At 40.0% G+C, this 18,042-nt stretch overlaps 1 protein-coding gene across 3 annotated transcripts in view; it reads right to left on the bottom strand.

The window, feature by feature from the left end:
* Window positions 1–17,737, bottom strand: part of EDC3 (enhancer of mRNA decapping 3) — a 51,924-nt gene extending 34,187 nt beyond the window's left edge. Inside the window, exons 1-3 of one of the 3 annotated variants that reach the window (XM_032623377.1) lie at window positions 17,591–17,714; window positions 16,784–16,878; window positions 901–1,111 (exon numbers count right to left, since the gene is read on the bottom strand). In XM_032623377.1, coding sequence (XP_032479268.1) covers window positions 901–1,064 — 164 coding nt within the window. In that variant the 5' untranslated portion in view covers window positions 1,065–1,111; window positions 16,784–16,878; window positions 17,591–17,714. Of the gene's footprint in view, window positions 1–900; window positions 1,112–10,240; window positions 10,319–16,783; window positions 16,879–17,590 lie in introns of those variants that run through there. The other 2 variants (XM_032623376.1, XM_032623378.1) reach the window with 2 other exon arrangements.
* Window positions 17,738–18,042: the final 305 nt, after the last annotated feature.

Here is an 18,042-nt window from a genome sequence, read left to right as displayed (position 1 = left end):
TACCTAGTGGCAAATGCAAGGTGTGTGTGTAGGGGGGGCAGGGAGGAGTGTTTTTACTATGGGGGAGGCCTGGGAATGTTAGAAAGCAAAGAGAAAAGTGACAGTATAAAGGTTGCAAGTGAGGACACAAAAGAAAAGAAGTAGGGCCTCAAAGGAGATAGAAAAGGATAGCACATAAAGCATACGTGCGATAAGGTTAGCCCTGAACACAAAGGATATTTCTTCCATGAAGACTTCAGAGGAGATAAGCAGTAAGAATGGATACACCTACAGAAAAGGTTACACGTGGATGCTGTTTAGGAAGTCAAGGAAGCTCTTGCCAGACAGTCTCTTTTTAAAAAAAAAAAAAAAAAAGACATAAGAAAGGGAGGTTTCTGTCAAACTTGTGAAAAGAGGGATGTGGAGACATCTAAGGTTGAGATCTGTTAGCAAACACTAAGAAAAATACATTCCTGTAGCTAAGAACTTCAGCTACTGGCTACAGTGTGCCTCTGGAGATAAATCATAATATAAATCTACAAAGAGAGATAGTTACATGGTGGGGTGGGGGGATCAATAAAGACCTTAGATGTAAGAAAGCACAAATAATACAAAACTGAGAAAGGAAATCTGAAACCAGAAAACAGAAATATTATTCTGAATTTGACGCATTTAAATATAATATTGCATGTCTGACAGAGATAAGAAAAATGTTTCACAAACCCTGAATCATTAGCTGAAAGCTAATTATGACACAAAGTCTCTGCGGAAACAGTAGAACTATAAGATCTAAGATTGCAAAATCTCACCGCTGATAAGACTCTACTCAAAAGTAGCCCTATGCAAGAGAATATTGGCAATGAGACCTAGGTCAAGCTCCACAGATCACCAGACTGGATTTGGAAGAATCAGGATACTCACCTGAAAGTGACTTCTGGCACAAGGCACTTCACTCCATTGTGGAAAGGCCGGGTGAGAGAAATGGTCTGGCTGACCTGATCCACTGCTGATACTCTTCCCTGATAGACACCCAAGCTATCTCCACAGTTGATGGACACAATACTGCCCAGCCAATCCGCAGCCATGTCTCAGATGTGAGACCACCGTGGAGAGAAGGAACAATGCAGTGTACCTTGAGAAAAAGATAAATCTTTAATAAAATTCACCAAACATTATACCAGGTCTGTATCAGGTGTTCTTAATAATATATATTCTATCATATCCTTAATTGAGGTAATAAAGCATAAAAAATAAAGCTTTTTTTTCAGTAGGAGTAAGCATACTAATGAATAAGCAATACCATTATATACATAGATCTTACAACTGCTTTAAACCACATGCACTGGATATTTACCTGCACATCAAATCACAAAAACAACCACCTGTTTATAACATTATATATATATATATATATATATATATATATATTTTTTTTTTTTTTTTTTTTTTTTTTTTTTTTTGCGGCGCGGGCCTCTCACTGTTGTGGCCTCTCCTGTTGTGGAGCACAGGCTCCGGATGCACAGGCTCAGCGGCCATGGCTCACGGGCCTAGCCGCTCCGCGGCATGTGGGATCTTCCCAGACCGGGGCACGAACCCGTGTCCCCTGCATCAGCAGGCGGACTCTCAACCACTGCGCCACCGGGGAAGCCCATATAACATTATATTTTAATATATCTGCCAGCAGAATGTTTTCAAAGAGAATAAGAAATAATATATAAAAAAATAATGCTGGTAATGTCACAGTAGCTCATATCAGACTAACCCTCTTGCTGATGACAATGAAAAATTGTGGACAAAAATTTTTTTTTAAAAGCTGACTGAAGGCATTAGAGAACACTACACCTAACTACAGAATAACATTCTTTTCAAGTTCACTAACACATGCTGGGCCTTAAACTAGTATCAATTCATTTCAAAGGACTGAAATCAGACAGAGTATGCTCTTTGTCCATAACAGAATTAAATTTGAAGTTGATAATAAGATATTTCAAATATCCCAAAATATCTGGAAATTAAGCGAGACATTTCTAAATAACCTATGGGTCAAAGAAGAAATCAAAAGGGCAGTTAGAAAACAGTTCAAATTCGGGACTTCCCTGGCAGTCCAGTGGTTAAGACTCCGCGCTTCCACTGCAGGGGACGTGGGTTCGATCCCTGGTCGGGGAACTAAGATCCTGTACGCCACGCCACGTGGCCAAAAAACAGAAAACAGTTCAAACTCGATGGAAATGAAAATAGAACATATCAACATTTATGGGATGCACTTAAAATAGTGTTTGAAGGGAAATTTATATATTTATGTATTTCTAATATAAATGCTTATATTAGAAATGATGAAAGGTTTAAAACCAATGATTGGGCTTCCCTGGTGGCACAATGGTTAAGAATCCGCCTGCCAATGAAGGGGACACGGGTTTGAGCCCTGGTCTGGGAAGATCCCACGTGCCGCAGAGCAACTGAGCCCATGCGCCACAACTACTGAGCCTGCGCTCTAGAGCCCATTAGCCACAACTACTGAAGCCCACGCGCCTACAGCCCATACTCCCCAACAAAAGAAGCCACCGCAGTGAGAAGCCTGTGCACCACAATGAAGAGTTGCCTCCGCTCGCTGCAACTGAGAAAGCCCGCGTGCAGCAACAAAGACTCAACATGGCCAAAAAAAAAAAGAAACAAAAGGGTTGCAACAGAAATGTCAGATAAAAAATTAAGGCAAAAACACAGAAAGAGATTTATTTAATTCAGGTCCATACAGGGTACAACTCACTAATAATATATATTACTATAATTCTCCATAGAGGTAATTTTATTATATCAAAATATAATATAGACTATAAAACAAGTATATAAAATATTCAAGGGCTTCCCTGGTGGCGCAGTGGTTGAGAGTCTGCCTGCCGATGCAGGGGACACGGGTTCGTGCCCCGATCCGGGAAGATCCCACACGCTGCGGAGTGGCTAGGCCCGTGAGCCATGGCCGCTGAGCCTGCGCGTCCGGAGCCTGTGCTCTGCAATGGGAGAGGCGACAGCAGCGAGAGGCCCGTGTAACGCAAAAAAAAAAAAAAAATTCAAGAATAGGGACTTCCCTGGTGGTGCAGTGGTTAAGAATCCACCTGCCAATGCAGGGGACACGGGATCAATCCCTGGTCTGGGAAGATCCCACATGACACGGGGGAAGATCCCACAGCTGGCGGAGCAACCAAACCCGTGCACCACAACTACTGAGCCTGAGCTCTAGAGCCTGTGAGCTACAACTACTGAGCCCATGCGCCACAACTACTGAAGGCTGTGAGCCCTAGAGCCCAGACGCTGCAACTACTGAGCCCACGTGCCACAACTACTGAAGCCCGCATGCTACAACTACTGAGCTTGTGCACTTAGAGCCCATGCTCCGCAACAAGAGAAGCCACCACAACAAGCAGCTCACAGACTGCAACGAAGAGTAGCCCCCACTCGCCACAACTAGAGAAAGCCCCCGCACAGCAAAGACCCAATGCAGCCAAAAAATTTTTTTTTTTAATTCAAGAATAATTTTTTAAGTCAACAGAAGAGAATTAAGACAATCTTCTTTGATGACTCAAGCAGCAGAACATAAATATTTTTTAAAATAAAATAACATAGATACTTAGTTTAATAACTATATCAGGCTTCGTATCCTCCAGTGAAAGAATACAATTATACCTTGCTTTTGTTGTTAAAACAAACAAACAGTGATGGAATAAATGGATATCTATCAGTAGAAAATGAACACTGACCTAAATCTCTTAATTTATATATACGTTTACTCAAAATGGGTCATGGACTTAAATGTAAAATGTCAAACTATAAAACTTTTAGGAAAAGCATAAGAGAAGCCTTCAGGATCTAGGGTGAGGCAAAAAGTTCTTAGACTTGATCCATTAAAAGAGAAACTGATCAGATGGACTTCTTGAAAATTAAAAACTTTTGCTCTGCAAGAGGATCCTTGTTAGGAGAATAAATAAGAAAAGTTACAGACTGGCAGAAAATATTTGCAAACTGCATTATCTGACAAGGACAAATGACTAGTATCTGGAATATATAAAGAACTCTCGGGACTTCCCTGGTGGTCCAGTGGCTAAGACTCCGTGTTCCCAATGCAGGGGGCCTGGGTTCGATTCTAGTCAGGGAACTAGATGCATGCCACAACTAAGAGTTCGCAAGCCGCAACTAAAGATCCCGCATGCTGCAACTAAAGATCCCACATGCCGCAACTAAAAATCCTGCATGCCGCAACTAAAGATCCCGCGTGCTGCAACTAAAGATCCCACATGCTGCAACGAAGATCCCGTGTGCCACAACTAAGACCCGGCACAGCCAAATAAATAAATAAGTAAATATTTTTAAAAAAAGAACTCTCAAAACTCAATGGTAAAAAAACCCAAACAATCCAATCCATAATGGGCAAAAGACACAAAAAGACGTTTCAACAAAGAAGATATACAGATGGTAAATAAGTACATGAAAAGATATTCAACATCATTAACCATTAGGGAAATACAAACTAAAACCACAATGAGATATCACTACATATCCACCAGAATGGCTAAAATGAAAAACAGTAACACCAAGTGCGAGCAAGGATGTGGAAAAACTGGTTTACTCATACATTCACACACTGCTGACAGGACTACTAAATGGTGCAGCCATTCTGGAAAACAATTTGGCAATTTATAAAAAATCTAAACATGCAACTCCTACGTGACCCAGGAACTGCACGACTGGTCATTTATCTCACAGAAAGGAAGACTTAAGTTCACATGAAAACCTGTACATGAATGTTCATATCAGGTTTACTCCTGATAGCCTCAAACTGGAACAGCCTACATGACCTTCCATGTGTGAATAGTGAAACAAACTGTGGTATATTCGTGCCAGGGAGAAAAAGTGAAAAAAAGCCAACCCCAAAAGATTACATTCTGTATGATTCCATTTGTGTAATATTCTTGAAAGAACAAACTATAGAAATGGAGAAGAGATTAGTGGTTCCCAGGGGTGAGGGAAGTGTTGGGAGGCAGGAAGAAAACAGGGATGATTATAAATGAGCAACATGAGGGATCCTTGTAGTAACGGAAACATTCTATACTTGACCATATCAATGTCAATATCCTGGTAGTGAGTATTGTACTATAGTTTTGCAAGACGTCACCAATGGGGAAAACCAGGTAGGGTATGTGGAATCTCTATTATTTCTTACAAGTGCATATGAATCTACAGTTATCTCAAATAAAAAGGTCAACTTTTAAAAAATATCAACGTCTTCTACCACATTAACAAAGTAAATGGGAAATCATGGATGGTCATGTCAATAAATGTAGAAAGATAATCTGACAAAATTCAACATCCATCCATGATATAAAAAAGGGGCAGTGGCATCTACAAAACAATTAAAGCTAACATCATACTAATGGTGAAACAATGAATTCTTTCCCCCGCAAGACTGGGAGAAGGCAAGAATGTCCACTCTCGCCACTTCTGCTTCTTATTCAACACTATATTTAGGTCCTAGCCAGTGAAATAAAAAAAGAAAAAGAAATAAAAAGCATAAATATTGGAAAGGAAGATGTAAAGTTATCTTTATTTGTAAGCTGTATTATTGACTGTGCATGTAGAAAACCCTAAGGAATGTATCACCCCCCAAAATCCTACTAGTATGACTTTAGCAAGATCACAGGATACATGCTCAATATAAAATAAACAACTGTATTTTATATAATAGCAACAAACAACTGAAAATGAAATTTTAAAATACTATTTATATCAGTATTAAAAACCAAAATACTTAGGAATAAATCTAATGAAAAATGGGCAGGACCTCTATGATAAAAACTGAAAGACTGCTGAGAAAAATTAAAAGATCTAAATAAATGGAGAGATGTACCACATTCACAGACTGAAGAGCTTAAAGTTGTCAATTCTCCCCAAGTTGATCTGTGGATCAAATACAAATATTAATAAAAATCCCAACTGGCCTTTTTGGAGAAACTGAAAAACTGGTCCTAAAATCTATATGGAAATGCAAAATACTTAGAGTAGCCAAAATAATCATATAAAAGAAAAACAGAGGTAGTTGTTTTACACTATCTTCTTTCAAGTTTTACTATAAAGCTATAGAAAATCAGTGTGGTATTGGTGCGAGTATAGAAAACTAGATCAGCAGAACAGAGTCCAGAAATATACCTACACACACATGGTCAACTGACTTCTGATCAAGGTACCAAGAGAAATCAATGGAAAAATCAAAAAGTATTTTTCAATAAACGGTGCTAGAATAACTGGATATATATGAGAAAAAAATAACGGTCTAGTCTTATCCCACATAGATACAAAAAAATTAATTTGAAATAAACTATCTAAACATAAAAGATAAAACTAAAGCTACTGGGAAAACAAAAAAATAGAATATTTTAGTGACCTTAGGGCAGAGAAAGATTTCTTAGCCAAAATACAAACAAGTACTAATCATAAAAGAAAAAATCTGATGAATTAGATTTCATCACAATTTTAAAGTCTTGCTCATCAAAAGTCATCATTAAAGAATACAATTTGGAAGAGGTATAAAAAAGATGCAGGAGACCAGCTGGGAGGCAACTAGAGCAGCCCATTTAAGAGATGGTGGTAAGCTGGCATAGGCAGAAGCAATGAAGATGGAAAGAAGATGACAGATTCAAAACCTATATAGGTGATGGTTTGAATTTGGTGATGATTTAATATAGTAGGTAACAGAAAGGGGGGGGGAATCACCATTAAGAAAACAAAAGGTGGGGCTTCCCTGGTGGTGCAGTGGTTGAGAGTCCGCCTGCTGATGCAGGGGACGCGGGTTCGTGCCCTGGTTCAGGAGGATCCCATATGCCGCGGAGCGGCTGGGCCCGTGAGCCATGGCCGCTGAGCCTGCGCGTCCGGAGCCTGTGCTCCGCAACGGGATAGACCGCAACAGTGAGAGGCTCGCGTACGCAAAAAAAAGAAAAAAAAAGAAAAAAAAAAGAAAACAAAAGGTGAATGGAACACACATAATCCCACAGCCTTTATACACATACCATCATATTGTGTAACAGCAGCAGCAGCTAGCATTTATTGCACACTTACTATGTCTCAGGAATGAGCTAAAACTTTAGGGGCATTCTTTCCTTCAATCATCATGACAACCCTATGAGGCAGCTACTTTACTATCCCATTTTACAGATGGGGAATTTACAACAGAGAGATTATAATGGATATTTTACACACTTGTAACCAGAGCATAAAGGCAGCTTCTTAGTACAATGGCATATTTTCCATGCTGTACATATTCCACTGCATTCACATATCACAGTTTTTTTCTCAATGGGCATTTAGATAATTCCATTTTTCACAATTATAGTTAGTGCAGCAATGATCAATTTCATTCAGTGCTTGTCTTAAATAATTTTCTCAGGATAGAGCCTCAGTCAGTCAAAAGGTAAAGCCACCTAGCTTGCATTACAATACTCCAGAGCAGAAAACTCTTTTTTACAAACCAAATTATTTTCCACTTTTTTCCAAACCAAATCATTCTCTGGATGGGTTAAGACAGTCATAAATTTAAAACAAAGGTACTGTAATAAAATATTTAGGAAGTTATTCCATATAATCTAGTCCCATCTCAAAATCATTCCAATGAAGGCTACCTCCCTGGCAGCCAAGCATTTCAAGAAAACTCTCAAATTTATGATGGCAAAAAGATGTTTCTGCCCTCTTCTGTTACAATCACCCCAAAACAAGAAAAGAAAAAAAGAAAAGGTAAGTCACAGTCAAGGAGAAAATATTCACAATAGATATATCTGATAAAGGACTTGTATCCAGAATATATAAGGAGTGCTTACAAATCAGGAATAAAAAGGAAACACCACATTTTTTTAAAAGTAGGCAAAAGAAGTTATATGAATAGCCAATAAACATATGAAAAGCTGTTCAATTATCATTAATTATCAGAGAAATGTAAATTAAAATACAACAAGGGACTTCCCTGGTCCAGTGGTTAAGATTCCATGCTCCCAATGCAGGGGACCTGGGTTCGATCCCTGGTCAGGAAACTAGATCTCTTGCACGCCGCAACTAAAGATCCCGTAAGCCACAACTAAAGATCCCGCACGTGGCAATGAAGATCCCGCGTGCCACAACTAAGACCTGGTGCAGCCAAATAAATAAATATTAAACACACACACACACACACACACACACACACACACACACACACACACACGAGACAACCCAAACGTCCATGATGGATGAATGGATAAACAAAACACGCTATACACGTAAAATGGAATATCATTCAGTCTTAAAAAAGAAGTTAGTTCTGATATATGTTACAACACAGATAAACCTTGAAGACATTATACTAACTGAAATAAGACACAAAAGGACAAATCTTGTATGATTCCACTTATATGATGAATTTAGAATAGTCAAACTCACAGAGACAGAAAGTAGAACAGTGTATGCCAGGGGTTGGGGGAGCAGGAAACGGGGTGTTACTATTTAATGGGAACAGAGTTTCAGTTAGGTATGATGAAAAAGTTCTAGAGATAGATGATGGTGATGGTTGCATAACAATGTGAGTGCACCTAATGTCACTGAACTGTACACTTAAAAATGGTTAAAATGATAAATTTTATGTATACTTCACCACAATAAAAAAATATTAAATTGGGAAAAAACCAACAGAGGATACTACACCCACTAGTATGGATCAAAATTGAAAGCACCAAATGTGTATGACAATGTGAAGCAACTGGAACTCTCTTACACTGCTGATCGTGTAAAATGATACAAGCACTTTGGAAAAGAGTTTGGCAGTTTTTTACAATATTAAACACACACCTATGACCCAAAATTTCATTCCTAGGATTTACACAGGAGAAATAAAAACATATATTCACAAAAAGACTTGTACACACATGTACAAAGTACATTATCACAATATCCGAAAACTGGAAACAAGGAGAAGAGAGGAAACAAACGATGGTGTAATTATACAACAGAACACTACTGGACAATAAAAAGGAACAAATTACTTATGCTACAACGTAGATGATTTTCAAAAACTGAAAGAAGTCATACAGATACATTTATATGAGTCTATTTATAAGAATTTCTACAAGAGGCACTACTTTATAGTGAGAAAAATCAGTAGTGTTTGCCTATAGGGTGGAAAACTGACTAGATAGAGGCACAGAGGCTTCTTTCTGTGCCTCCTGAAATGAAAATGTTCTGTTTTTACTGATGCAGTAGTTACAAGGATGTACACATCTATCAAAACTCACTGAACTGGGCATTTAACATCTGTGCATTTTTATTGTATGTAAGCCATGTCTCAATAAAAAAGGAGGAAAAGTATATGTAGCCAACGTAAGCACTATATAATGCCACAGAATATTTAGCCATTCCTCCAATAAGATTAACTTCCTAGCAAGGTTTTCCATAAACATAAAGATGAAAACTCACACATTGGACAGTTCCTACAAAGATGTCTGTCAGGCATCTCATAAATGCCCAAAATAGAATTTTTGATTTTTTTAGCCCCACGCTCAACATCCCCCAATTTGCTCCCTCCCAAGCTTTTCCCATCTTAATAAATGGCACCAATATCCACTACACCGCTTAGGCAAAAAAAGAAAAAAAAAAAGTCAGAAGTCATCCTTGATTCCTTTCTTGTCCTTCATCCCATACTTTCAATTCATCAACAAATCCTATTGTCACCACCTCAAAGATAGGTCTATTTCTCTCCAGCTCCACTACCACCTTCCTAGTCCAAGTCACCATCATCTCGTAATTACAGGAAACCTCTAACTAGTATCTCTGCTTCCACTTCTGCCCCTCCAATTCTTTCTCTTCATAGCAGCCAGAGCAAATTTTAAAATGTAAATCACTTGTCATGATTCTGCTTAATAACTTCCTTTCCATGGACTGTAGGCCCTACATGATCTGATTTCTGCTAACCTCTACAGACAGCTTCATCTCTCACCACTCCCTTCCCCCTGTTCTCCAGACACACTAACCTTCTTACTCGTCCTCAAACATATCAAGTTTGTTCCCTCCAAAACTTTGTACCAGGTATTCTCAGAACACTCTTGCCCCAGCTCTGTGAACAGCTAGTTCTATCTTTTCTTTCTGGTATCTGCTAAAATGTCACCACCCCAAAGAGGCCTTCCGTGGCTATCCAATTTAATGCAGCTACTCCCCATCACTCTCCAACACTTTCTGTTATGATTCCAAAATGACTCACCATATGAATTATCTTATTTGTTTATGTTGCATGTGTTACCCCACTAGAATGTAAGCTCCACCAGGGCAAGGGACCTTGTCTGTTTTGTTCTGCCTAGAATGGAAGAGGAACTCAATAAATATTAATCCAATCAATGAATGAATTAGATATAATAAATCTGACAGAGGTTAATCACTCAAAATCTAGAGTATCTAATACTCTAGATTTAAATGCCTTGGCTCTCCTTGGAAATGGTTCTAAAAATACAATATCCCTAAGCATATTCTATGCAAAATCCTATGTAAGATATGAAATCTAACACTGCCCTACACACAGAAGGAAGTCAGCAAACAGCAGATGAGTATATAAACATAACGTACAACACCAAGTATAAAATGAAACACTGGCTTAGTGTTTCCCATGAAAAATAGAAAAGAAAGAGAATAGCGTTTTAAACAGTTTTCAAATATTAATTTCAGAAATATACCTACATAAAACAGAGCCTAAAAAAGGAAAAATAGCTATATATATATATATTTAAAGGAGCAAAAAAGGCACTCTTGTGGTTAAAAAAAAAAGTATGTCTCATTAGAAACACAAAAACCTAAAGACAAACTCAGGTAGTTCTCTAGTATTTAACTGAGCAAGTATCACAAAACTGTGCTGACAGAACAGAAAATATAAGAAACAATGCATTAGCAGGCTCATCCATAAATTTTTTTTACATTTTATTATAGAAAAGTTCAAACATATCCAAACATAGACAGAACAGCATAATGATCCCCACATATCCATCACTGAGTTGTAACAGTTATCAATATATCTCAAAGAATTTAAGAGATCAGGTGAACTTCTAATACAGCACAATTTCAACACTGATGATGGTAAAAGGCACATAAAACACATGTTTTATGCTTATTTTCCCCTTCCTGGTTGGCCTTTGTCTACTTAATGTCACAAAAGTATGGAGTTCCTTTCCTATCATTTATACTCCATCATAATCCTACTCTGATGCTTATTTTATTTTTGCCTTTTTCTTTTTTTTGGCCGCACCTCACAGCATGCCAGATCTTAGTTCCCCCACCAGGGATCAAACCCGTGCCCACTGCAGTGGAAGTGTGGATTCTTAACCACTGGACTGCCAGGGAAGTCCCTGATGCTTATTTTAGATAGATGCAGAATGAAGAGCGGTAATAAGAATTTTAGAAATACCAGAAATTAATCAGATGTGAAAAGACTTTTTACTTCTTCATTCAACATATATCTTTAAGACACTGATATTAAACATTCAAGTTTATATTATGTTAATAATAACTAAATAGAATTTAAATAGTTTTAAAGAAAATTCCTTTATTAAATGAAAACAGTAAATCTAAAACAAGTGGAGGGGTTTCCCTGGTGGCGCAGTGGTTGGGAATCCGCCTGCCAACACAGGGGACACAGGTTTGAGCCCTGGTCTGGGAAGATCCCACGTGCCACGGAGCTACTAGGCCCGTGCGCCACAACTACTGAGCTTGCGTGCCTAGAGCCCATACTCCACAACAGGAGAGGCCACCGCAATGAGAAGCTCACACACCGCAGCAAAGAGTGGCCCCTGCTTGCCACAGCTAGAGAAGGCCCGCATTCAGCAGTGAAGACCCAACACAGCCAAAAATTAATTGAAATAAACAAATAAATAAAACAAGTGGAATGCCAACATCTGGGTTTCTAATCAGATGGACACACTGAGCGAGGAGGCTTCATCAATTACATGAATTACATCAATTACACCTTCATGTCAAAAGAAGAGCTACCACTGAAGATGATCTAGGAGCTACAAACAGACCAATCTTTTTCTTTTTTTAGACACACTGCGTGGCTTGCGGATTTTTAGTGACCGGACCAGTGATCGAACCCTCGCCCTCAGCAGTTAAAGTGCAGAGTCCTAACCACTGGACCACCAGGGAATTCCCAAGCAGACCAATCTTTGTTTTTTATCTTCTACTTTTCTATCATGGTATTACACAGATAGTAAGTCTACATATTTTAAGTTTACAGCTCAATGAATTTTTACATATTAATTTACCCAAATAACCACCACTCAATCAAGACACAATATTTTGAACACTCCAGAAGATTCCACTGTGTTCCCACAAAGGCAGCCATTATTCTGATATCTACCACAAAAGATTCATTTAGCCTGTTTTTGAACTTCATACAAATGGAATCATAAAGGTTCTCTTTTAAAGTGTCTGGATTCTTTTGCTCAATATTACATCTGTGAGATTCATCACTATGTAGTATTCTATTATATAACTATGCCTCAGTATATTTATCCATTCTACTGCTGATAGACAGTTGGATTATTTCCAGTTTGGGGGCTATTATGAATAAAAAATTAAACATTTTTGTATATGTCTTTGTGGTGGACAAATGTACCTATTTATGCTGGGCATACCACACACAGAAGTAGATATGGGATGACTTTGCTCAAATGCTATCAGGATTTCCAGACTACCGAATGCCACACTATGAGACTTTACTGAATCATTTCTCTTGTAAGAAGCCTTTAGATAACATAAGCCAGGTAGACCTAAACGGTCTTCCACCCATTATGCAACTGAGGTAGTTGCCAAAATGATTCAAAGACAACTTGCCAATAACAGACCGACAAAATTCCATCTCATCTGCCACATCACACAGAACTCACAGCACTCAGATCCAAGAAGCAATCCCTTGGTCTGCTAAGGACAATTAAATCAACAGTTACGGATGAGTGGTTAGTTACGGAGTTCTGAAAAACTAGGTATTTTTCCACACATCTATGTAGAAAGGTGCTTGTAGAATCAAAAGCTTGGGAACGGCAGAGATCTTAAAAGAAAACATCTAGTACAACCCTAGTACTAGGCCCCTATCTTCCACAAAAGGCAACATAGTGAAAAGGGCATGGACTTCTGAAGTCAGACATTACAGGCCAGAATTACAAGCAAATTATCCTAATCTGAGTCTCAATCGTCTCAACTATAAAATGGGAATTACAGGTGACCCTGAACAACATGGGCTTGAATGGCACAAGGCCACTTAAACGCCAATTTTCTTTACTAAATACTACAGTACTACACGATGGGCGGTTGGTTGAATCTGAGATGCAGAACCGCAGATGCAGAAGAACCAGGTATATAGAGGGCCAACTATAGATTATACTCGAATTTTCAACTTTGCAGAGGGTTGGTGGCCCAATAGTTCAAGAGTCAACTGTATGCCAATTATACCACCACCTCACAGAACCACTGTGAAGATTAAATGAGGTAATCTATACAATTTCTACGATACAGCAAATTTTATTTCAAATGTCTCTGTTTTTTTTTTTTTGGGCGCAGCATGCATCTTAGTTCCCTGACCAGGGATCAAACCTGTGCCCCCTGCAGTGGAAGCGCAGAGTCTTAACCACTGGACCACCAAGGGAAGTCCCTCAGATATCTCTTTTTCATAGAAAGAATACTGGCCAGATAGGGGATTCGAGTTATGGTCCTAGAAAATCATATTGTGAGGGCCCCTCCCATCACACCTGAACAAAACTACAAATTGGAATACACATATCCTTAGGGGTACACAAAGATATGCAAGCAAGGGAATCCATTTCCACCTTACTCTTTCATAAACCTGATCTGCCTAGATAACTGGATTATCAAATAAGGTTTTCAGGCATAAAATTTATTATTTTAAAACAGGGGTCAGAAAACTACGGCCCACGTACCAAATCTGGCCCACTACCAATAAAGTTGTATTGGAACACAACCACGCACAGCTGTTTGCTTATGGTCTGTGGCTGTTTTTGCACTACAGTGGGAGAACTTAGTAGTACTGACAGAGACCACATGGCCCACAAAGCCTACCACCAGGTCCTTTGCAGAAAAACTTTGCTGACTCCTGTTTTAGGATAAAATTCTGTGGGATAAATAGAATGGATACAAGTTCAAAAAGGAAAAGGAAAAATATGAAATGGACATTCCCAGAAGGATACAATTACCAAAACTGACTCAAAAAGTAATAGAAAATCCGGATAGACCTATACCAAGTAAAGACACTGATTTAGTAATTCCAAATCTTCCTACAAAGAAAAGCCCAGGCCCAGAGGACTTCACTGGTAAATTCTATAAAACACATAGAAAGAAATAATTAACAATTCTACATAAACTCTTTTAGAAAATAGAAGAAGAGGAACATTGCCCAACTCACTTTATGAGGGTAATTTTACTCTAATACTAAGGCCAGCCAAAGATATCATAAGAAAAGGAAACTTCAGACCAATATCCCTCATGAACATAGAGATGTTCACAAAAATTCTTTTTTTTTTTTTAACATCTTTATTGGGGTATAATTGCTTTACAATGGTGTGTTAGTTTCTGCTTTATAACAAAGTGAATCAGTTATACATATACACATGTTCCCATATCTTTTCCCTCTTGCATCTTCCTCCCTCCCACCCTCCCTATCCCACCCCTCCAGGCGGTCACAAAGCACCGAGCTGATATCCCTGTGCTATGCGACAAAAATTCTTAATACTAGCAAATTGAATTCAGCAACATATAAAAAGTATTATACACCACGACTCAATGGGATTCATTCCAGGAACACAAGATTGGCTTAACATCTGAAAATCAAGTAATGTAAGACACCATTTATACATATCCATATCCTAGAGGGCTTTTTTAATATAAAAAAAGGTTATCTGAGGACTTCCCTGGTGGTCCAGTGGTTAAGACTCCACGCTCCCAATGCAGGGGGTCCGGGTTCGATCCCTGGTCAGGGAACTAGATCCCGCATGCCACAACCAAGAGCCCGCACGCCACAACTAAAGATCATGCATGCCGCAATGAAGATCCTGCGTGCCGCAACTAAGACCCAGCACAGCCAAATAAATAAATATTTTAAAAAATAAATATATCTGTATATTTTAAAAACATCAACTTGCTATTACATTTAGAAACTTTGTATTTATTTTTAAAAAGTCAATATTTACAACCTGTCAGAAATTACATCCTAGGGACTTCACTGGTGGTGCAGTGGTTAAGAATCTGCCTGCCAATGCAGCAGACATGGGTTCGATCCCTGGTCCGGGAAGATCCCACATGCCACAGAGCACTAAGCCTGTACGCCACAACTACTGAGCCTGCACTCTAGAGCCTGCAAGCCACAACTACTGAGTCCATGTGTCATAACTACTGAAGCCTGCGTGCCTAGAGCCCATGCTCCACAATGAGAAGCCACCACAATGAGAAGCCCACACACCACAACGAAGAGTAGCCCCCACTCGCCACAACTAGAGAAAGCCCGCGCACAGCAACAAAGACCCAACGCAGCCATAACTAAATAAATTTTAAAAAGAAAAACAAAGAACTTACATCCTAAACTATTTAAAATTAAATATTTAAACTACTTAAATTTCGGATGACCCTTCCATTTCATTAGACTGCACTGGGCAAATCTTGAGAATACCCAGATGATACTTTCTCTCTTCACTTCATAAAGGCAACAAATTGATAAGCACACTCTCTAGATAAGCCTTCAAATACACACTATGTATAAAGAAAGTCACAGAGCCTCAACACTGATCACCAAAATCCCAGCTGTAAGTTGTGCCCACAAATCAAATCCCTACAGACATAGATGCTCAAAGTCATGATGTCATCTAATTTTACCACTATATGGCAAATCCCCCCCCCCCATCTCACCCACCAGGTCATCAGAAAAGACTCAAACACCTTGCCAAAATTCAGACACATTATCACTATGGATACTGCCCCCCTTTGAGATACAGATATGAATGTCCTGTCCTGTTGTTCTGGTGAAGAACTCTAGTAACCCTGCTCCTCTGGTTGATAAGAAGAGAAAAATGACATATTTTCCACCTTGCATTACTTACAGAATCTCAGGAATCTCAAGAATCTTAATTAAACATTTTCTAGTCCAATGTTTTTCAAACTACAGGTCTTTAGAAGTCAGACCCATTACAGGTCAGAGTCAATTTAGTGAGTTGCAATCAACTTTTTTTTTCTTTTAATGAAAAAGAAAATGTCAGAGGGCATCGTATATAGAAAGGGTAAACTTTTGTTTCCTGTGTGTGTACACACTCTGTGCATGCAGGGGTCACACAGGGTCAGCATGTAAAATACATTAACTGTGGGTCACAGGTCAAAAAGTTTGCGAGACACCCTGCTAGTCCCACAGCCCTGACCCCTCAAGAAAGCTCCACCAAAAACTTCTTAGCAATCAAAAAGTTATGTTATTGGGTGGGTGGGGGGGGGAATGAACTGGGAGATTGGGATTGACATACATACACTAATATGTATAAAATAGTTAACTAATAAGAACCTGGTGTATAAAATAAAATTCAGAAATTCAAAAAGAAAATTTTTTTGTTATGTTATTTGTAACCATCTCCGTTTTATACAGAGAAACCAAAATATAGGAATTCTGTGTTCAGTACCCTTTATCTGCCACTCATAAAAAAAAGCCTAGAAAAACAGAATCCATCTGAGGTTTCCAGTTGAAACAGTGACCTGCTCAGGGACAGTCACTTACGTTTTGATGGGATTGAGACAGATCGCAGACTGAAATCAGTTTAGCCTGTGGCTAGGGAAGAGAACAAAAACCATTCTGGGTCTCGAGTTCCTCACCTGTAACCACAGGAGAGGACTGTTAAGACTCCTACCTCCAGAATTGGGAGGTTTACCGACAACCAACTGGCCAAGCAGGTGAAGACTATGCCTCCCACACACCAAAACACTTGAACTTGAACCATTCAACAAGTCAATTACTGATCAAGTCAACTAATATCGCACAAAGACTACCGATAATAAGAAGCTAAGACTTACACGAACTGCAGTAAACAATCAAGGGGAAGTCCCCAGGATTCAGCAGAAGCTGCACCCTAGCAGGTATCATTATTTCTCAGTCACCCTTCCCTCTCAGAGTCCAGTTCACCTCTGTCCTCCAGCTATCAGTCATGGATGTGGCACTCGCGCTCTTCCCTGCCACCGTACTTCATTGTGCAAAAGGAAACTGAAGCAGGGAGCAATGAGTGGGCGGGCTGCAGGAACCATCAGCAAGGCTAAACTAAGAGGCTAGGCGGCTAATGCCTCACACCTCACACAATTCCTCGACTAGTTAAAATCCCGCTCCCCTCGGCCTCCCACCTCAAACCACACCCCGGAGGCAAGCCTTAGTAATGGGGCCCCTGCGCACCCGAAGCGGCCCCCAGCTCGTGCCCGCCTCTAAAAAGGTCTGCAAGGCCTGGAACCACGAAGCCTAAAAGCAAACTCTCCTGGCAACCCCGGAAGCCCCCTCCCACGAGCGCCCACTAGTCACCCGCCTGCCCCTCGCTCCCACCTCCACGCCGCCGGGCCTGCGCCTCCTGCGCACACCACACCAACACGGCCCTGAAACACCGCAGGACCCAGAGACCACGGGTCTCCTCCACATCCACCCCGACAGCCGCGGCCGCCGCCGGAAGCGCCCGCGACCCCACGCCGCCTCCATGAGGTCACTTCCGGCGCGACGCCTCGGAAACCGGAGGGCCGGCCGTTGAGGGGCGGGACGCCCGAGAAATTTGAGAGTTTGGAAAGAGCACTACTAGGGTCAACTCTATGGCCTTCCAGAACCGCACCTGCTCTCCATTTTGCATTCCCCGCCTTCTTATATCGGGGGGAGTCTGGGTTCGAGCTGGAGTCCTGTCCCCCGTCCTCGGCTCAGATTCCTGGGGAGCTCCCCTCTCTCGCGTAGTCTTGATAAAAAGCTCCGGCTTTCCCTCCAGTCCCTCTTGGGCTAATAGCCGAACCAGA

This window comes from Phocoena sinus, chromosome 2 (genome assembly GCF_008692025.1).
Source record: "Phocoena sinus isolate mPhoSin1 chromosome 2, mPhoSin1.pri, whole genome shotgun sequence".
Classification (NCBI taxonomy): domain Eukaryota; kingdom Metazoa; phylum Chordata; class Mammalia; order Artiodactyla; family Phocoenidae; genus Phocoena; species Phocoena sinus.
Note: the sequence above shows the minus strand (reverse complement) of the source record. Positions and strands in the feature narration are given on the sequence as shown.